General features: G+C 40.7%; 1 protein-coding gene across 1 annotated transcript; it reads right to left on the bottom strand.

Annotated features, from left to right (window-relative positions):
* Positions 1–3,958: 3,958 nt before the first annotated feature.
* Positions 3,959–21,944, bottom strand: LOC117474505 (sarcalumenin-like). The gene is made up of 8 exons (XM_034120328.1): positions 21,860–21,944; positions 13,317–14,603; positions 11,229–11,321; positions 10,371–10,466; positions 8,796–8,912; positions 7,410–7,643; positions 6,491–6,840; positions 3,959–5,812 (listed from the first exon to the last, which is right to left on the bottom strand). Exons 1-8 carry the CDS (start codon positions 21,942–21,944, stop codon positions 5,312–5,314), a joined length of 2,763 nt encoding a protein of 920 aa, XP_033976219.1. The 3' UTR covers positions 3,959–5,311.
* Positions 21,945–22,332: the final 388 nt, after the last annotated feature.

The raw sequence follows: 22,332 nt of genomic DNA, 5'->3' as shown, positions 1-22,332 counted from the left end.
GACCAGCCTGTCAAGCAAACAACGGTTTAAAAAAACTCTGTTTCCGGTGTTGCCTTTCAAGACGACCAGATATTAGTTAGTTAAATATTTCACATTGGCTTGGACAGAATACAGGAGAAAGCTTAGAAAGGTAACATCATATCAGACTGCTGAAGTTAAGGTTAAATTAATAGGAATATATTGGTATTTTGCAATTTCACAACACAACATTCCTTAGTCAACAGAAACATTGAGGTCGTATAATGTTGATTGAGTCATATTTAATCTATAAAAGGTAGCCTATGTCCATCTCTTGTCCCTAGCCATAGAAGGGAAGGCATCCTTAACATAAAAAAAAAACACCATAGGTACTGAGTTCAGAAAAAGCAAACGGTCGTCGATACGTAGGCTATCAACAATTCTTCAAACGTAACTAACCCTGACCCTATAAGTTAACAAAACTAAGCTATGTAACTATTAACCATGTAAAATACCAACAAATAACGACCTTTAGTTTGAAGGCGGGAACTCTCCTCCGGTGTCTCCCAGCTGTCTCTGTGCGACTTGACGTCTGGCTGAGTGGAGCAATGCTGCGTTCAAGTCACGTGTGAATGAAAGTTTCTACTTTTGAATCCTTCAAATATTATATTTTCTGACAGATTTTTGCGTTGCTACTGTAAATTATGTTTACCCCCACCGCTATGTCAACTGCGTCTACTTGCATTGCTCAGCCCAGGCTGGAAATACAGCTGTCATTACAAGTTAGAAGTTGTGATCAACATAGTTTGATTTTTAAAGTCGTTCATTGAACCTTTAGCTATCATTACACACTCTACTAAAAGTCATGTTTTCAAGTGGCCCACTGCTTAAAACTTGAGAAAAACATTTATTTAAAAGATTCCAGTATTTCCTTGTATGCAGCATGACACATAGCCCACACACATAAGGGTGTGTTTATTAGCTAAAGTTTGGTATATTATTGACTAACCCATACCAGACTTTTAATCAGTGTGGACCTGTTAGTATAATCTGCTGAAGAACGACTAGAATTACTCAGATTGCTTTTATCTGCCTGAATGGGGATAATAAATATATTTTTTCAACAATAAAATCCAGTATGCCGTTGAGGAGAATGTTTCTGCTTCAGAAAAGGGATTTGGGTTTTGAATGTGTAGACTGTGCAAGCAATGCACTTACATATCTGTGGGATGTTAATCAGTCTGATATGTAGGAAAAAAACGAATAGAATATATTGATTTGTATTTGCATATCTTATCAACCAATTATTTATCAATACAAGTGCCCTGTTGTTCTTCTTTGTCTGAGATAAACACAGCCAGAGGGGAATACAACTCATCAACAAAGAAAACTGGAGTGAAATATCACAGGATATTTTTATCATTTGTTTTATTATTTAATTATTTACTTGGCATAGTATTTGTATTCACTTTTAAAGATGCATTTCTATTTGAAGCACATATTTCCTGGGAGATGTTTCTCATAGTAGCATATAGTGGAATTGACATTAGACATTGTCACATGCAAATCCAAGAATGAAAGAGACAGGGTTTTGTTCATTTGTCAAAAGCTAAGTCTCCAATGCCAAGTACTGTATAATAAGGAAATTCAGGGGAAAAGTTATTCAAGGAAAATCGTGCAGAGGAAACACGTATTGTTATTTAGGTCCAAGGCACATTGGCTATCAAATATCCAGCTGGCATGTGCTTCTTCAGCAGAAATGGACACTGTACCGGCATTTCTATGGAGCACAGTGTACTTTCAGATGGAGATAGTGAAGTGATGAGATTGTGAACAGCAGATGATTAAAAAGAAGATGTGTGCGTGTGTGTGTGTGTGTGTGTGTGTGTGTGTGTGTGTGTGAGTGTGTGTGTCTGTGTGTGTGTGTGTGTGTGTGTGTGTGTGTGTGTGTGTGTGTGCGTGTGTGTGTGTCCTCTTCCCTTGATGAAGCCATACTGTTTAAACTTTGAATCCAATAAAGCATGTAGACTTAAGACTATAGTACTATGCTTCATTTAAGTGAGTGTGTGTGTGTGTGTGTGTGTGTGTGTGTGTGTGTGTGTGTGTGTGTGTGCGTGTGCATGCGTGTGTGTGTGTGTGTGTGTGTGTGTGTGTGTGTGTGTGTGTGTGTGTGTGTGTGTGTGTGTGTGTGTGTGTGTGTGTGTGTGTGTGTGTGTGTGTGTGCTTATGTTCGAGAGCTTACAAGAGGCCTGTTTGAAGAGTTGATAAAGCAGCACTGATAAGTCTGTGTTAACATTGTGCTTTGATCTGGAAACATTGTCTGCTTAGCAAACACAGATTTTATTATAAGATTCATATTTACACATACACTTTTATTTTATATGCATGTTTGTTCATGCCCTGCTTCACGTGAGTGTTTGGGTCATTGTGGTGGGTAATGTGGTATTGTATTGGCCATCGTTGGGAAATAAACTCAGGTTCAGCTGCAGGACAGAGAACTACCAGTGAAGTGACACGCTGCTAAAGAATATGGTGACAAATAGGCTTTACTCTGCTCGTAGTACAGGGTGAGGACTTTGTCTTGAATTTGGTCTTTTTGAAAAGCCTGGGTGCTTTATTCTCAGCTGTATCGTGGATTTCATGAAACCTGTTGCAGTTTACTTTATTATACTTAGATTTACTTCAAACAAATGATGATATTTTAATTACAGAAATCATAACACAACCTTTAAATTCACAGGCAACTGCCAACATGTGGCCTCCAAGTGCACAGATTCTTAACTAAACTCTAAAAAGGTAACCTAGCCAACTAATGGTAAATAAATGTCTGGCAATGGACAGGATGTCACAATATTTGTGAATATTTATTTAATTTGACACCAACAGTTATGATCCAGCCTCCAAGAGAAAAATATTGATTTATTGAATCTATTTTCCTGAAATAATGTTTTTTTCCCCCCTTCTGCAGAAGTATGGTTGCTAATAGAATATTTTGGAAGAAGAAGGAACGTTTTATATTGTTGTATGTGATCAATGTTCTAGTTTGGTACTAAATTAAAAATGTGTTTGCATTAAAGGTAGGGTAGGTAAGAATGGAGAAACCAGCTCGAGTGCGCTAGAATTTGAAAGTACGCAGCCGAAAAAATCTGCCCCTTCCTTCAGACTTCCTTACAGAGCCCCTCCTCCAACACACACGAACGCGCACATGACCAATGAGGGCACGAGATAAGTTTGTGCACGAGATGGAAGGCTGACAGGCAGGTAGGCCATCCAGTTATTTTAGCCGGGCCGGCTCAAATGATTGGTCGTGCTTTTTACAGCACCACGGCTTCCACAGATGAACATTTTTTGTGTATTTATTGTCAAAGCATTTAATGTATTCATTGCTATGTTAAGAGCATTCCATGGAATATAAAAAAAAGTGTTTCTGAAGTGAATTACCTACCCCACCTTTAATGTGGCAGGATTAATTAAACAAGTCACACCATTTATTTGTAACGTAAGTGGCTGCAATAAAGTACTTTTTTTGTGGCAGGAACAGTCTTTTGCTTTCTATTTTTCTATTTCCCCTGCATTAATAACACTAATATAATTCAGTCTGCCTCTACAACTCACTCAGCAGTTTGTGGGTCCAACACATTGAACATAGGCGCCTCCTTGTGGCTGTTTTCAGTCACTGCAGGACATTATTTATCAGCAGCTAATGAAAAACAGCATTTTATTTTATTGTGGTTGTAGACTGATATGTGCTCTCCCAGCTTTTACACATTCAATCATGTTTATTGTTATGAACTAATTAGTCTGCAATATTTTATTCCAAAGGTGTAGTTTCTCAAATCGATTGTGAGTTGTGACGATGAGAGTTGCTGCTTTATATTTTCCAAACCCCCTCTCGCTGCATTTTGCAGCTGAACAACCAAATGATATGAATTATGTATCGTATCCATGGAAAATACTTTAAGCTGTAATGTCTTTGTAACCTCCAATAAAGAAATCCAAGCACGTAGATTCATTTTTGTTGTTGTTGTTTACTCAAAAGAAGGAATTTTACAAACAGACCTAAAAGAAAAAGAAAATGATTACAATATTCAAAGGAAATGCCCGTGTGGTATGCCGCCGCGTTCAGGTAAAACTAGCAACAGTTCAGAGGGCAGAGGCATTAAATGCAAACTCAAATCAAATAAAAGCTATACGCTTAAATGACACCATGGTTGTATTCAGTCAATTCAGTCTCATGAATGAGAAATGCTGAAATAAAAGATGTTACTATTAACGTAGAATAGTACAATAAAGAAAACAGTACAGTATGCAGTAATGTGGGGACTAAACATGGTTCTGCTCAATAAACGACTGCGAGAGCAAGCTTCTTTCTATTGTATTCTCCCACCTATGAAAAAAAATAAGCTTCCTGAAGCGGTAATAACCTACCCTGGTTTAACTGTAAAAACACAGCAGTTGAAACTCAATCTTCCGCACTCGCAAACAACACAGCAGACAAAAGAGTTGCAGCATCAACTGTATGACTGGTGAATGACAACCGCTACCAGCATCTGTTTTAGAAGGAGAACACTTGAATAAATAATGTACAAACTTAAAAACAGTGAGAAAAACATTCATTCTCAGATTTCATTAACATGGAAGGTAACAAAGGAAATAGAGGTCTGGGATTTTCCTGGTGTAATGATCGGGAAGTTTGTTTCTCCTGCAGACATTTCTCACATTTTGCAGACAGCAATAGCTTCAGATGGAAAGTTGACTTGAGGCCTCTTTTACTACATTACATTACATTACATTTCATTTAGCTGACGCTTTTATCCAAAGCGACTTTCAATTACCAATTACAGGGACAATCTCCCTGGAGTAACTAAGGAGTAAGTGCCTTACTCAAGGGCACACTAGTGGTGGTGTTCCTGGCGGGATTTGAACTCACAACCTTCCGATCTTCAGCCCACCTCACTATCCATTAGACCACCACTATACTACTTTTATTTCCATCCAAACTCCCCCAATATGTCACTTTTTACTTTTAGTTTTGACCTTAATTTGATCTTAATACCAGAAGGGTGTCTTACAGGACAATGTGCACTAGATGGTTGATGAAAAGTAATTGAAAATCACTTGGGGTATAACTTTCGGTCATATACAATGAATTTGAACTGTCAAAATCTATTTGGTACTCCATCCAGGTAAAAACAGGCAGAAAGAAGTATTCTGACCCACATGTATTATCTTTCTCTCTCCCCACATGGTCTCCCTATACCCAGTTCTGAAAATCACAGCAGTGAGGATCACTTCAGAAAACCCTCTGGTTCCTGCCTCCTCTGTTCCTCCTCCTGCACCCCTCTCCTACATCTCACTGCTTCCTCCAGCGGTTCTTGGGTTTCTCCTCACACCCGGGACCCTCACAGGTGCCGGGGAGGGGGGGTGGAGGTGCGGGTGCAGCCTTCACTGGGGCAGGCTTGTCTGCGGCCTTGCTGACGCTGCTGAGCAGAGCGGGGAGCTCGTGTGAGATGGCCCTCTCCAGCTTCTCCAGCAGACAGCCTCCGCTCCAGCTGCAGTGGGAGGAGAGCTGCTTGAAGCCGGACACCGGGTTCACTCCGAAGAAGTCCTGGTAGGCCTCCTTGTTGGGCAGGTCAAACTTGCTGACGTTGGTTTTGGCCAGAATGGTTTTGAAGATGTAGTACTTGTCGGGGTCGCTGACAATGTCTTGGAAAACCTCGTAGGGGTCACTGAACCATCCCAGCTTGTCGTTGAAGGTCTGCAGGTAGCGGTCCACCAGCAGGGCGTGGATACGCACACGGATGCCGTGCTGACGGATGAAAGCGATCTTGTTCTCCATCTGATTCTCAATCACCTGTAAGGGAGGAGAGAGGAATCAGAAGAGACGGAGAGAGGATGAATAACAGACAAGATGCTTATTGGAAGTGTTTTGTAAGCCATGATTTGGCTTGCTTTTGATTAGCATTCATAAGATTATATAAAGACCAACTATTAGGATGTTGCTTTGGAAAGTCTCTCTGTATGTTTACTTTTAAAATAAAAAATCACACTCAAAGACAGGATAAAGGATTCAAATAGGTTTTTAAATATCTGAGGCCCATTTATTATAATCCCACGAATCTGAGAAGCGATAATTTTAGCATCAGTAATAATAAATACTAATTCTTTTAGATTAATATACGTGCCGATTGTATATTTGCCTATTGTAATCAACCCCCGATTTAATGATAAACATTTGTTTTTATCATTTTTTCATTTATGCAATGGTAGTTGAAGAAATGTGGTATGACATACAGTATGGTTACATTATAAGTAAGCCAACATATTTGTTATTTTTTTATATAAAATTACTAGAACAAAATATATATAATTATATATATATTAAAAAAACAAAAAAAACTCTGTTTTCTAACTCAGAGACCTTATTTAAATTAGTTTAGGGTGAATGAAGCTGGTGTTTAATTAAGCATTTACAAAAAACCATGCTGTGTTTTGTATAATTTTGTAAACAAAACATGTCATGCAGTCAGACCTGGTTGAGGTCCTCCAGCAGAGAGATCTCCTCCTTCATGAAGAGCTCCCGGCTGGTGTCTGCAGCGTAGTCCTGAGGCCAGAAGGAGCTGACGTACACCCGAGGAGGCTCCGTGACTTTCATCAGCGGCGCCATGCTCCAGAACAGAGCCCCGTACACCCTCATCAGGTTCTGTGTGGAGAGACTGTCGGCCTTGTTGAGGATGAGGCGAATCTGGGACTCGCGGCCCTTCATCTGCTTGAAGAGCATCTCCAGTTCCGCGCCCACGTCCAATTTGGTGGGGTCGAACACCTGGAAGATCAGATCCGCTCTATCGATGAACCACTGGCACACATCATTGTAGGGGTAACCTGAGGAAGAGGAAAGAGGAGAGAGGAGACACAATGCACACATGAATGTTTTGGCTCTTTGAATGGCAGCCAGACTGACCCTATGTTATTTGCTTTGCGTTGTGTATTATTTTATAATATAACAGGCAGCAACTTATCAATGGGTTTCTGAATTTGTGGTTGAGAAAATAGCACATGAAGTGCTCGCAAAGATCCCTGAGTATGGATGGAATACTGACAGGCCCGGGGGCCCAAAGTTTAAGGGCCCCTGTGCCCTAAACGTACAAAATGACACTAAAAGAGACACCTACCAACTAGAAAGAGACCCACAATTACCTCAAAGGAACATACAACAAATATAAAGGGATACAAAAAGACTACAAAGAGACAAAAACAACAAGAAACCACCAGGAGACTCACAACAACTATAAAGTGTTTACATGTGATTGCAGGCTGTGTGTAGGTTGTATTGATTCTGTGTGTCATGTAATCACTGTTGAATGTTTGATGTTGCCGATATTGGCACTCAGTCTACAGGTCCTTTGGTTATCTGCAACTTTGGTGTACAAAACATTTCCATTAATGGTCACCTCTCTCCTGCTGCTTGCGGTTTTCAATGACGCCGGGTGTGTCGACGAAGGTGACCCTCTCCAGCAGCTTGTGGGGCATCTCGATGCCGACCAGCCGCTCCAGGAAGCCTTGGCCGAACTTCTCCAGAGGTGAGAAGGACCGAGAGCTGTCTGCTGCCATGACGATGCCCTCTACGGAGCGGAACTTCTCCCCGTGCATTATGACCGTGTACTCTGAGGTGGTGGGCTCAGCGCCTGGTGGAGGAAGAAGGGGGGGGAGGATTTTATAAAATGTGTACTGAAAAGTTCGTTTTTTTCTTAGTGGTTTGATGGTTACATTTGTAGATATCTAGGAATCTTTCCACAAAAAATAGCATGTGTTGCCGTTTACATGCGCTAATAAATAAATGATGGACTGAATTACACCTCAGCACTAACTACAGATATTTAGCTTATATTTCATTACTATAAATACATTCATTGAGCTTATTATTAGCTATCTGTTGGAGGAACAGATGGATAGTGATATATATAAACAACAATTTTGTATTAAATCTAGTTTAAAAAGGATGTTGTTTCCTGCATATTTCAACTCTTCATAAGCAGTTCAATATGCCTCAAAGTGACATTGTGTAACACATTCTTTCTCATACAAACAAATCTTCAATTTAACCCTTGTGTTGTGTTCGAAAGCTGTTACCGTTCATGGTGTTCGCGGGACAATTTTGACCCATAATTTATTTCAGTCCAAAACGCAACAAATAAATGACAATCATCCAATATTGTTTTAACTACATTTTAACTAACTTATTATGCATTCATAACCGTACAATCCTGTACAATATTCTATGGCCCCAAAACACATTACACCACATATTGCACACGTGCATGTGTGTGTTCAAGTTCAAGTGTTAGTGTACATATTCTTTGTGAAAGGTTGAGTTCCCGTGGGGGGAGGGGGGCCAGAGGGATGGGAGACCAGGTGCATGTTGCAAAAAATTATTGTTAAAGTGGATGAAGGGGGTGGGGGTGGGGTGTCTAAAGTCTAAAAGATGAATCTTGATTGGGCCAAATTTGACCCCGAGTGACCCACAACAATTCTGCTGGGTCTTCCCAGACCCGAACACCAAATGATACACATTTTTTCTTTTTAGAGATCTTCAGACTTGGCTAAAATTGTCAAAATCAGTTTTGTAGTGTTTATATAGCTGTTGTGGAGGATATCATGAAGCCTTGTTCCGATAAAAAAAACTAGAGCGTAGTTATTATATAGTTTTAACTTGAAACGGGTCACGGGAGACCCGAACACAACATAAGGGTTAAGTGATTTTCAACACCACTCTGGTTTACAATTGGTATAAAAGGAATATGACTGTATCACATGCATCAGGTGGGATCAGTGCGAACCTGTGTAAAGCTCCTGTGGAGTACCATGGAGACCCAGCAGGTAGTTGATCATGGAGGACTTGCCGACACTCCACGGTCCCAGGAACAAAATCATGGGCTTGGAGGTGATCTCACCGTCTGCAGAGTGACAAAGACAAGAGTTTAGAGAAAAGGGGTAAACATAACAACATTTATTTAATAAAAAATGTGCAGCAACATCTAGCTTTTCGTAAAAATTATGATTATTATTATTATTTCCCATCTTATGTTATGCATCTTACTGTATGTATTCTGTTTCATCCCTATTTTCCCCTAAATCTTATTTTAACAAATGTACTTTATTTCCCATCTTATTTGATATTATTGTGGATTTCTATTATTTTCTTTATATTCAATTATTATTAATATAATATTAATATTCCCTGACACTCCTGTGCATGTTTTTCCATTCTGTACCACAAGGGGTCCCGGAGTCACATGTCACAGTTTGAAGACTTCATCTTGCTCCTTGGTATAAATAATGGTCCTGCCCTCAAGTGCAATGGAACAAACTTGTAGGAAGTCTGGCCCACACAGCGTTCTCTTTCATTTTCAGCAGACAGAGTCCTTATTGTGCTTCTCTGCGTGCCTGGTTTGAATAAAGTCTGGCTCTAGTTCTTCTTAATCATTACTTTATTTGTGCATCACTGTGCAACTCCAGTTTATCAAACCATGGTGCGGTGAACTGATAAAGAAACTGTGAGGAGTGCTTAGTGGATTTTCTGTTGGATAGTAATGTTGGCTACGTTTTTCTCTTACATGACACTGTTGGTAAATGAAGTGATCAAGTGTCAGACGACCATTTTACCACTTATTGGTGGCTGCGGCTCAGATGATAAGTGGGCAACCTATCTACCAATCACAGGTCAGGGGTTGAATCATCAGAACCTGCAGCCAACATGTGTTTGTGCGAGATACTTAACCCACGTTGGTCCTGGTTGACATTTCATGTATTGTAAAAACCAAAATCTCACGAGTGGATTCAAAATTGTGATCACGATGTTCCTGATTAAAGAGTTGCCAGAGTGGGCCTGTAAAGCCTTAAGTGTTGCGACATTATGTCCTCTTACTGCTCTGTCCCTGAGTGCAAGTCATACAGGAAGGACTGGAATGCTGTTAAAATACCTTCTGAAGTGTCAACTTACTTAGACGTACATGAGTCCATGAGCTAGTTTTTAGCTACGTTACACTGATAGCTAGCCAACTGTTAGCTCTTTAACCACCGAAAATGTGGATTTCATGGAGGATACGTAACTGGGTCCCCAAAACCAGCTTCAATCTCGTTAATTGTGTTGTTTAAATTATGAGACGTAAACTTAGCAGTAACAGGGTGTAACTGTATGCTATGGCTAAAACGTTAGCTAGCTAGCCATGGCTTAACTATTGTGTTTGACTCTAATTATACCACTATGATAGCTAGCAGTTTTTTGATGACTGTTGTAACATGTTTGCAAAATGTTATCTTCTTCACATTTTGTGATGTTTTACTATTCTGACAAACTACTCTAAATGCTTCTGTACAGGCTGTGATGCAGGTGTAACAGGAGGCTGGTTTACCTGTGACCTCATGCTGCCTGAGCTCGTTGTACTTGAAGGCTTGCTCCATTGGCTTGATGGCATTGTGGTAGATGCTCAATAGTTTCTTCATATCAGCTAAAGAGAGAAAGAGAGATGAGAGACAGGGAGAGAGAGAGAGAGAGAGAGAGAGAGAGAGAGAGAGAGAGAGAGAGAGAGAGAGAGAGAGAGAGAGAGAGATGTAATAATTGGGATGTAATGGTGAGAAGACATTTTGGACAAGAGTATTATTAATGCCTTTGCTACCATTACTGATTACAACAGTTCCTTTGGCATTGCGTGATGAATTGCCCTCATAAAGTTTATTGAATGGAGCTGAGGTGATTAGAAAGACTGCTCTGCTGCGGCACATTGGCCTCTCTGAAATGAATCTTGAGTTACACATTTGCACTGATTAATCACCTGCTTCGAGACGTGTCTGTACACTCATAGCATAAACACATCCGTACAGTGCACACACTCGCACGTGACAGCCCCTGGACCTAGACATCATGAAGCAATTTTCAGAATAGTTTTGGTCGAAAATCCCCCCAAATTGTCTCAAACTTCCTTTCATTCACATGCAGACACATCTGGGTTTTTTTTCATTGAGAAAAAAGCTGTAAACATTCTTTATTTCAATACAGAGCTTCAGGCTTTTCTACAGCAACCTCCGAAAGACATTTTAAACATTGGGAAACACAGCAGTTATAACATTTTGATTAGTAGGGTGTAGGTTTCTCTGTGTGCATGTATGTGTATGTAGTACCTGTATTTGTGTGTGCAAGTAAGAGTGGGCAGAGAAACTGCAAATCTCATATTGTCTCACATTTATAACTTTAGGATGTCTTTGTTCCTCACCTGAGAACTCATCTGAGGGATCTTCAGTAGCCAATCGCAGTGTGTCCTCGATGTGGGAGCGGTCCCTCAGTTTACGGGCTGATGCATTGCGCCCTGATTGGAGGAACAGGTTGTCAGTTAAGGTCGAAAGCCCCTGGCTACCGACATGGTTACAAACAAAATTCTCGCCCTGGGTAAACAGTTTCCTGAGTTGTGAGGGACAGTGCAGGCCAACTGTTATGTCATTCATGCTGGTGGTCATCCAGCTGTCTATTCCTTTCCTCTGCTATTTTGGTTTGTTTATTTCTGTACCAGAGGTTGTTGCTAATTCCTCTGCAGCTACAGTACACATAGTGTCATTTTCAGGGTTATGCATGTCTGAGAGAATAATATAGAGACCTTTGCTGTCATTTAAAGGTGGGGTAGGTAAGTTTGAGAAACCGGCTCGAGATACACTTTTTGTTATATTCCATGGAATGCTCTTAGCATCCCGATAGCAATGAATATTTTAAGTGCTTTGACAAAAAATCCATAAAAAATGTCATCTGTGGAAGCCGTAGTACTGTAAAAAGCACGACCAATCATTTTAGCCGGCCTAGCTAAAATAACTGGATGGCCTACCTGCCTGTAAGCCTTCAATCTGTGCACAAACTTATCTCGTGCCCTCATTGGTCATGTGCGCGTTCGTGTGTGTTGGAGGAGGGGCTCTGTAAGGAAGTGGCAGATTTTTTCCGGCTGTGTATTTTCAAATTCTAGCGCACTCGAGCTGGTTTCTCCAAAATTACCCCACCTTTAATGTTAATTAAATGTAATAATATAATGTTTTCGAAGATTGTTTTTCTATGGTTTGCTTCCTCAGCTGTTCTCTTTTCCTGTACTAAAAGCTATTATCCAAATTGATTAAGAGAAAATTGTTTTAGTGTTGCAATGTGTCTTAATCACCTGCTAAGGATTAAGATTGTATATTGATGCTTATTTTTTCTTTTTTGTTACATTGGTTCTATCTCTGTGTAAATTATTTGTATTGAAATGTATGTCCTCCTTTCAAAATACAGGCCATGATGACAGAATATTTTCCCAAAAATTGTGTTTGGACATCTCAAACTTAAACTTGAAACATCAATACAATTGTTACTCTACTTGAAATGCATTACTTTGCACAGCCAATAATTCTTTAAAACTTAAAAGATAAAACCCCTTTTCATTAAACAACCTCCAATGACTCTCACACAAGTGCAATGATTGAGATGGTGAAGGGGTTCAAATTAAGAGATGGGAAACTCTTTTAAGACTCAGCCATCATCTTTCATAGCAGGTGTCAACACCCAGGCATCAGATAATGGCGTGCTCCCTTAATTACAGAAGTGCCGACTGGATGGGGACAGATTTACTGCAACAGGATCCCTGCTGCTCGACTTGTCACTGCTCGGACCCTCTGACGGGATGAAGGCAAGACGTCGGTGTAGATTTGTGTCAAAGATTTAAGTGGATGATAAGGCCAAAAATATTATTGCAACATGTATTTATATTCATCGTTGTCATATATTTAATGATAATAATGGTTGATTTAGTATTGAGTATTCTCTCCTTTGGGCAGAGCCCTGAAAGAAAGGTTAATTGTGGTTTATAAAATAACATTATTTATTAGTAGAACGGGTCAGGTCATTGAGCAACAGATATTTACCCTTATTAATACTTAGTTAGCCCTAATTCGACTAACTTCCTGTTTAGCTCAATTTTAACTCAGCAAGGACAAAACTAAATTGTATTACTTTATCAGAATTACCCAATGTTATTTGAATTTATACATTTCTGATTGCCGTTGTGATTCTCAAAACAATTTAGCCACTGTTTGTTGCAACAGCGAAGCCTATGGCCTATTCGTTTTTTTGTTAGCCTAGTAGGATTCAAAATAACTTTTATCAAAGTCTATGATAGTATAATCATAAATAAATCATCATACAGTTCAGAGAACTTGTATAACCCAGTCCCTTTAGTTGCAAATCTGCTACAGTTTTTCTTTTGAGATTACAGGAGAGATCCTAAACTGTAACATTAAAGAGAGACTAATGACATACTACAAAACGAGATGGTGTTATCTTTGTGTACCTTTGGTTTTCAGCTGTGCAGGCTTCTCTGCGGTCACCTCCTCCGCCGTCACCTCCTCGACCGTCACTTCCTCCACCGTCACCTCCTCGGCAACAGCAGGTGCTTCCTCAACAGCATCCACTGATGCCTCCTCCACCGCCTCCTCAACAGATTCTGGTGTGACATCCTCCACAACAGGCTCTGGCTCCACTTCAGGAAGAGCCTCTGGTTCTGGTTCAGGCTCTGCAATCACTTCTGGTTCTGGTTCAGGCTCTGCAACCGCCTCTGGTTCAGGCTCTGCAACCGCCTCTGGTTCTGGTTCATGCTCTGCAATCACTTCTGGTTCAGGCTCTGCAACAACCTCTGGTTCTGGTTCAGGCTCTGAAATGACTTCTGGTTCAGGCTCTGCAATCACCTCTGGTTCTGGTTCAGGCTCTGAAATGACTTCTGGTTCTGGCTCTACAACCACCTCTGGTTCTGGTTCAGGCTCTGCAATCACCTCTGGTTCTGGTTCAGGCTCTGCAATCACTTCTGGTTCTGGTTCAGGCTCTGCAACCGCCTCAGGTTCCGGTTCAGGCTCTGCAATCACTTCTGGTTCTGGTTCAGGCTCTGCAACCGCCTCAGATTCTGGTTCAGGCTCTGCAATCACTTCTGGTTCTGGTTCAGGCTCTGCAACCTCCTCTGGTTCTGGTTCAGGCTCTGCAGTCACCTCTGGTTCTGGTTCAGGCTCTGCAATCACTTCTGCCTCGGTTTCTTCAAGGTCTGAGTCTATTTGAGGAAGCTCAGCTGGTTCTGCTTCTGGTTCTGGTTCAGCCTCTGCAACCTCCTCCTCAGTTGCATCCTCAGGAGATTCCACACTCTCCTCCTCAGCGACTGCTTCTTCAGCAGCAACTTCCTCCTGAGGTTCACCTTCTTCCTCTCCTTCCTCAATGTTCTCCTCCTCTTCCTCAACTTCAGATGATGCAACCTCCACAGCTACTTCTTCCTCCTCCTCAGCCGCCGCCTCAGATGCTACTTCCTCTTCCTGTCCATCACTTGTTACCTCCTCTCTGGAAGCATCCTCCTCCACAGGAGCTGCCCGCCCCTCCTCTTCTTCATGCTCTGAGGCTACTGCTGGCTCTTCCTCAGTATCTACAGCTGATGGAGGTGTGCAGGGCTGGCACAGGGCCCTCTCAGGGGCCGGGGTGTCATTGGAGGAGCTTTGGCTGCCGTGCTCCTCTGTTGTGTCACACCCACAGGAGAAGAGGTCTCCCTCCGGCTGCTGGAGCTGCAGATGCACCAGAGGCTCCTCATTGTGGACGGAGGACCCTGCCAGGAGACCCAAGAGGAGGAAACATTTTAATATGCGCTTCAATCAGCACCAAGACAAATAAGATCTCGGATTTCAAATGTAAAGTTGATCTCTGATGTTTTGAGCTTTTTGATGGAAAAATCGTTGGAAATAATCTGACCATCAGGATGCACCGTGCAAACCAGCTGAGTCTCTGAAGGTCGATCACCTTTGTGTGTTACGTCACTGCTTGACCAGTGTGCTCAGTCACTGCAAGAACAGAGCAGATCAGATATCCAACACCTCCTAGATTTAAGACTCACATTTCAGCTCCTTGAATGGTGACTCTAAAGCGGGGACTATTTGAAGCAGACGTACGATGGACAGTTGCGGCAGACAGTTGTTTGGCGGATCTAAAAGAAGAGTGCTGTGGGCAGGGTGGCTTGGAACATAATAATGTATTCATTTCCATTTTATACATATATGACGTATTCATTTTTTATATTTAATATCGTTTTCTGGGGCCATTTATGTGTCACAATGCTGCTTTTGACTGACTCCCAAAACACTGGTGACTGTAAGGTCCCCTCTATACATTCTTAATGTGAAATATATGTTGATATTGCAAACATAATCTCATTAAAAGGGAGGAAGGCAAAGTATATGAATGTCTGTTTTATTGGATGTTTCAAGCTTGACCTGTATGAAGGCCAACACCAATCTAGGCCTATATTTGGCCTAAGGCTAAAATGTAAACTTGTTGAAAATATTCATATAAAATGTTGAAATGGTTTATTAACAAAACATAACTATATTCAGAATTTCTCCACAAAAATAGAATTTTATTTTCATTTCAACCATAAAAAAATGCAAAAAATAGGCCTGCTGCAATAGTTTAATACATATACATTAAGTATGTCATTCAATATAGACAAAGTTCCCTCAATATCAAAGTCAAATATAGGTTTGTGCTTTTTCTCATCAAGCTGCTCGCACACACAGGTCACATCCTGGCGAACAGGCATCCCCATCCTTTAGAATCATACAGTAAATTATAGTTGCCATGGCTTCAAAACAATCACAGCTAAAACAGGGGACTCCTTCTCTATTACACCACATTCTTACATGTACATTAGATGCAACCACAGTGTACAGTGACCTCTGTTTAATTATAACTTGAGACTGAGGGACGCGTAGTGGTACACCGTGTGATATGAGGCAGCTAAATGTATGTTCAGTTCATGTTACAAGATGGGGTCAGCAGCATGCAAGATAAAGACTAATGGCTGTAGGCAGCTGTCCAGGGTTATACACGTTTGTAAGGCTTCAGGATCAACTCCTTTCGCAAGCTAACAGGCTAATGCTAAGGAAGTTGCAAGAGCACTTAATTTGCACACTAGGAGTTAGAGCGTAACAAATCTTTATTTAAAGTCGAGTTCCAGGTTACCTGCTGAATGTAATTTAAATATGCACTGACTTTTAGCTGCGAGAGTCCTTTTAGTTGCTAAATGCAATGTTATGTTCACAAGCTAGCCGCTAACTGAGCTGCGTGCTGTTAGGTTCTGAGCAGGTAGTGTAGGCCACAGGTTTTTAGAGCTTATTGACAAAAATACTGCCTCCTGAGGGCGAATTGACACTATGAGAGCGGTGAGAGTGAACAAAAACAGTAAAGTTGCATCTGGACAACAACTCACTTTACAGCCAGGCTAACAAAAGCCTGCAGCTAAAGTGTAGCTACATATTTTGGTCGTAATATCTAGGTCATCATTGCGAGTGACCTCCTTTCACATTATCATTTGTTGCGGTGTTATTAAACTAAATAAAATCCAATTTTCAGTAAATAAATTGTCTAATTGTCATGTACTTAAACTAAGAAAGTTTCAAGTACTGACAACCAACAAATATGCCCACAGTCCTGAGTCTTTGAAGGATGTGCCAAACAGTCACAGGTATTTTTAATATCTCTCTAGTCAGGTTGAAGCTATGGTGGAGTAATGCTAGATATTACATGATCTTACAAAACGTTGTACCAATAGGAAAGTATCAGTGTAAGATGTCCCGCCCTGACAGGTCAACACAGTCTCATGGCATTTCGTGTTATAGTCACGAAATTAATCTATTGATTCGTGTTCACCAACACGATTTTAAAAGCAATGTAAATAATAACAAATTAGAAGGAAAAACAGATAAAAAAAAATACAGATTTCAGTATTCTGACACAGAACGATTTTAGAAGCAATGTATTTCTATTGGTAGTATGTCTCGTGCCTGCACCAAATAATAACAAATTAGAAGGAAAAAGAGATGACAAAAAATACAGATGTCAGTATTCTGAGGCTCTGAGCCCCATTTATTTTCCTCGTGGACGGCAAAAAAACTCAGACATTATACAATTTAAAATAAAAGGGATAGGGTTAGGCTTAGGGTAAGATATTGAGTAAGAAAATGTTTTTATGAACCACACAGCTTCCGGTCTTCCAAGACCCGACCGGACAAAAAGACGTGGTGCAGGCACGAAACATACTACCAATAGAAATACATTGCTTTTAAAATCGTTCTGTGTGACACGAAAAATCAATAGATTAAATTAATTTCGTGACTATAACACGAAATGGCGTGAGACTGGGTTGGACAGGTATAACACAAGTAAAAGGCGAATGAGAGATGTTTCAGTAAAGCGATGCTTGTACTGTCTAATCAGGCAACTAGTGAAAACACCTGTGTGAGAATAGTGATTAAAACACATTTAAATTTCAAAAACATAAACAATGTTTCTATGTGTCCTGGTAGTCAAAAACACAATGTTTTGGCTTTTTTAATGCTAAGTTAATTATTCAGATATGATGTAGATATTTTGATATTTTTTTGGCTATGGCTATCAGATGCTTTCTTTTTTAAATGTGGATGTGAGAGTACCAGCGTAAAGCCTTGAAGAGGACACCACCAAACCATGCATCAGCTGCTTCTTCATTTATATTTGAAGCAAGATGGAAGATGTAATGCTCATTGAGCTTCCGGAAGTTTTGTTAGCTTATCGCCTTCTGAGGGAATTACCAGTGTTAGTGAGCACAGAGAACATCAAGTTCTTGTTCCTAAAGCATCTATGCTACAAGCAAACTGGGTATAAAGACATTTTGTTCTTGACTTTTAGCAAAAGTATGGTCCTATTCCAGGTCTAAGCAAAAGCCAATTACGGAATCTACTTATAGCTGTTTATTGTATTATGAACCCATTCAAACCTTCAAGTAACACCAAAGTCCAGTGCTCGGCTGGGCAATTGCTGTTCACAATTTTAATAATTGTTGAGAGTTAAAGTCCCAAAATCAAGATATTTCAAGAGCTAAAGAATAACATATGACACATGAATCAGCTCTGCAGACATATATTAAAGGTCTGCTGATTTTAAGAGACAGTCTTCCTTGCTGTCGCTGGCAGAGGTTGAGGTGCGAGCCTGCCTCCCTCGTAGCTCTTCTGATCGAGCTATGAAGGAGGATTGGATGCTGTCCAAAGACATAGTGCTACAGAATCTTCTGCGTTGTTACATGAAGAGCAGCCAAGATCCTAAAGTGCGTTGGTGAAGATGGGTTGCCAAAGTTATATTGACATTACTTTACGTTATCTGTGATGATTTTCTCTGGCTTTAATCCAATTGCCTGGTTTATCTGAAGCAGATATGTATGCATCTTGATGAGGATAAGAGCATGGGACATAATATGTATAACAAATTATAAATAATGTAACAACAAGGCCATTCAAATCATACAAGCTGAGAGTACTGGTTGTTCTTCGCACTGCATGCCTTGAAATAGATGGATTAGGTGAAGGGATCATGTTCTGCTGGTGACCAGTGATGGCTAAAATAAAGTAAACTTAACATAGTTAGGAAGAGTGACAGAAACATTTGTTGTGTTTTAAGGAGCACCAATGTGTCTTTTTGACTACTTTGGTACAGCAAAACAATCTCTAATATTAACATCAACATTATATTGACATATTATCACAATATAAAGTTTATATAATGAATATTTGCTAAAGAAAGCAGTTTATCATTGCAGCAGAGCAACCTTAGCATTGATTTGAAATGTTGTTTCTTTCCCCCTTATAAATCAAAGTCTAGTATGGGTCTCCGCAAAATCCTGAACCAAATATCTAGTTCTTTTACTGCTAAAATTATTTCGTTTTTTAACTCTGCCAATTAGTGCTGGGCAGATAAAGTAAACATAAAGTTATCTATTTGCTGAAAACGTGCATGCTGCGACTGCACAATCAAAACAATGAGCCAAAATTGACTAAAACGCTTGCTAGAGCTAAGGAAAAGAGTTTGGTGATGGTTCTAAGTGAGTCGAATTGTGCTCTTTGACATTATAAAAAGCCATCTGATCCATTGTTAGCAATGATCATTGCAGGTTAGAAATTGATTGCCATTGATAACCTGAGTTTCCTCAGCCATCAATATTATGCATATCCTGTTCAATAACTTATGTGCCACTAACTTAATCCTTAACATTGTGGGAGTATCAAAGTCAGAGCATGCTTATCTTACAAAAACATTTATCTATCCGCTTCTACCACTGTGAACGTTTAGTGCAATGCGCCTCTCTGGTGGTTCCTCACGTTGCTGCCTGGGCAGAGCGCAGTGTAGCGGGGACAGAGTGGGACAGGTGCCTGGGTTCTGCATGGTTCATCTTGGAGATAGAAATAGCCACAATGAGTCAGAGGGTGAAAAGAAGGAGGGATAATTACCCTTCTATTTTCAGGGGGTGTTGTGCTCTTCTCCTCCCTGTGATTGTCATGAGGCTGGCCTGCACCTCTGCTGCACTATTGTTCACATTCCCTGCAACGCTGGGGGACAGTGTGTGACTCGGTATCTCTTTGAAGAGCAAGAACATAAATGCATAGTTCTGATGTCATGCACCCTGCTTACTGTGTAACTCATCAGAGCCGGGAGGAATGATAAGATGTGTAGGATTTGGCAGCATCCAGCGGTGAGGCTGCTTACCCCTCCATTTAGAAGTTTAGTGGCGAACTACAGTGAGATAAATGTAAAAACGTCCCACACTAAAGCCAAAGTTAGTTTGTCTTTTTTGCGCTAGTAGAAAAATGGCAGTGCAACATGGCGGACTTTCAGATGATTTCACACTCATGTACACATAGTTATGGATAATGAAGATACCCTAAATAATGGACGATTAATATGCTCAAACCCGTGCACAATTCTAATTTTCACACATCAGTGCCTAAAACAAAAACATTAGGAAAGACCATCGTACAGTCAGCTATGATTTTGCATTTCTGGCTCAAAAAACACATTTCCTCCATTTCAGCATGTATTCCTTTTGATTAAGGGTACACACTATTTCTGCCTTGCTAATAAACTTGTCAAATGTGACACTTTCTGAGACATGCCCACTCTCACACACGTTGAGGCGTTGACAATTCACTTCTGTCACTACTTCAATCCATTAACATTCAATTTAATTTCTAATAGCGCTTGATTACCTAATTATGTTACTTTAAACAGTCCAACTGTTGCTACTAAAGCTACGGGCCCTCAGCTGAGCTCTCTCATGCCTGTTTTTATCGGGGACATCCCCCCGGACACGGAGCCTGCTAACTGAACGACAGATTAGCAGCTCAGCAGGCAGACAGCGGGGGCTGATGGGGCTTTATTAAGACATTGAATGCATCACTGACTTTAGCTGTAAACACAGAGTTCATTTGTTCTCATTTATGACTTTTTGATTGCCTCGTAATTGCAGGCATGTGTACCTCAGTAAGTCTGTGTGTGTGTATGTACATGATGTAAATGTGAGTGCATTCCTGAGCATGGATGGATTACTGAACGTGACTACCAGGCCCAGCTAGGGCCCCAAAGTGTCAGGGTCCCCCTGGCCTTCCCCTACAAAATGTAATTCAATGGCACGCGTACGAACTTGGAAAAGACTCAAAATGACCAAAAAATAAACATGAAGCAACTTTAACGAGATGCTTGATAGCTGTAAAGAGATATAAAAAATTGAAAAGGGGCAAAACAAACACAAAGAGGGACAAAACGACTATAAAGAGACCCTAAACAACTTTAAAGAGGCACAGAATAACTATAAAGAGGCACAAAAGGACTACAAAGAGGCACAAAACAACAATAAACAGAGGCTAAACAACCATATTGCCTAGGAATCTTGTTGCCATGTAGGAAAGGTGTTGGGGCTTTCCGAATGTCTGCACCCAGGGGCCCGTTGACTAATACTCCGCCTCTGTTCCTGAGAGTCTTAAAGAGATGCGTATCAGTGAGGTGACCACGGTATCTGGTGACTTTGTCTGACTGACTGCTGACACCTGACTACGGCAACTTGCAGAGGCCAAAATGAACCAGCAGAAGGACAGACAAGGGTAATTTCTGCCTCAGCTTTTACCAAGTATGACAAGTCACTTCTTTAAAACACGTGGAAACAAGCAGAGAAACAATTGTAATAGTCTAAATTACGAATCACTAATGAATATCCGATCTGTTACGGTCAAATATGTTTTCATTGATATGACGTAGAATAAAAGGTAAGCTTGTAAAACAACAAGCAACTGAAATGCCAAAGTCCTCTCTTGAGCGTTGACTGAGTTGCACACATGAATGCAAAATGCTTTGAGAAGACAGCCAGACTGAAATAGATCCAGTGGGAAAACTTCACATTTCTGCCAGGTTTTGCTTTGGCCACAGCAGAGAGTGTCTCTTTGTTGCGAGTCCAAGTCACTCGGTCAGTGCCGTCACTGCGTTTCTCTCCAGGGCAGAGAATGAGCAGCCAGCAGACTGTTTCCATCAGCTGGTGTCACGCCTCAGTCCTGACACAGAGATCTGCACTGCACTGACACTTTTCCTGCCCAAACAGCTGAGTTTAAGCTGTGTTATGTATGTCAGTCAAAATCTTTAACGTATTTCAAACCAACTATGGAAAACTGGCCCGAGGCAGAAGGATCAATTCATGAGTAATGAATGGAACTCACTCAAATGAATGGAATTCACTCAAATATTATTGCACATTTGTACTCATTTGATCAAATAACTTATTAAATATAAGGATATTTTCCTTCATTTATGACCTCTAAAATCACTGCCCACAGTCAACTCAAAGCTATGATGTGTTCAAAGACAGACCAAATACTTCTAGATTCAGATATCCGACTGCACTGGATATTTCACACACACAATGCCTGCTTATGTTACTCCATACACGCACCCCACAGCACTATAACCCTAAAATATCATTACAAAAATAAGATATTAACCCAAACTCAGCCATACCTGCAGCAGACAGGGCCAGCAGAGACAGCACGCAGCACACAGACAGCAGAGACTTCATTTTGGCTGCCAGGGGCCTTCCACTCATCCCCCCCGGCTATATATACTGCCCCGCTGAAGGTCAGAGGGCATGCCAGTGGAGGTGGCGATTGGAAACTGCAGCCATGTCAGCCATTGTGTGTCGGAGCAGCTGCCTGGCCCTGTCAGGAATGTTGAAAGCAGAGAGAAGCAGGAAGAGACTGGCCGTGCTGTAGTCTTGTAGATTTACCACTAATTATGTTAAAGTCGTTGATTTTAATGAGTTTATACAGAGGTGGGAAGTAGTGGAGTACAAATACTTCATTACTGTACTTAAGTACATTTTTCTTATATAATTATGATTTTCTGACGACTTTTTACTTTGACTTCTTACATTTTTAACACAAATACCTGTACTTTCTACTTCTTACATTTTCAAAACAGGTTTGCTACTTTAG

Source organism: Trematomus bernacchii, unplaced genomic scaffold (assembly GCF_902827165.1).
Source record: "Trematomus bernacchii unplaced genomic scaffold, fTreBer1.1, whole genome shotgun sequence".
Classification (NCBI taxonomy): Eukaryota; Metazoa; Chordata; class Actinopteri; order Perciformes; family Nototheniidae; genus Trematomus; species Trematomus bernacchii.
This window is presented reverse-complemented; position numbering and strand designations above follow the sequence as displayed.

Coding starts and splice junctions, on each gene's coding strand:
- LOC117474505 (XM_034120328.1), bottom strand. CDS start 21,944: ATGAGTGGAAGGCCCCTGGCAGCCAAAATGAAGTCTCTGCTGTCTGTG. Junction 14,604..21,859: donor GCTGGCCCTGTCTGCTGCAG/GTATGGCTGAGT, acceptor GTCTCCTGGCAG/GGTCCTCCGTCCACAATGAG. Junction 7,644..8,795: donor TCCACAGGAGCTTTACACAG/GTTCGCACTGAT, acceptor TTCCTCCACCAG/GCGCTGAGCCCACCACCTCA.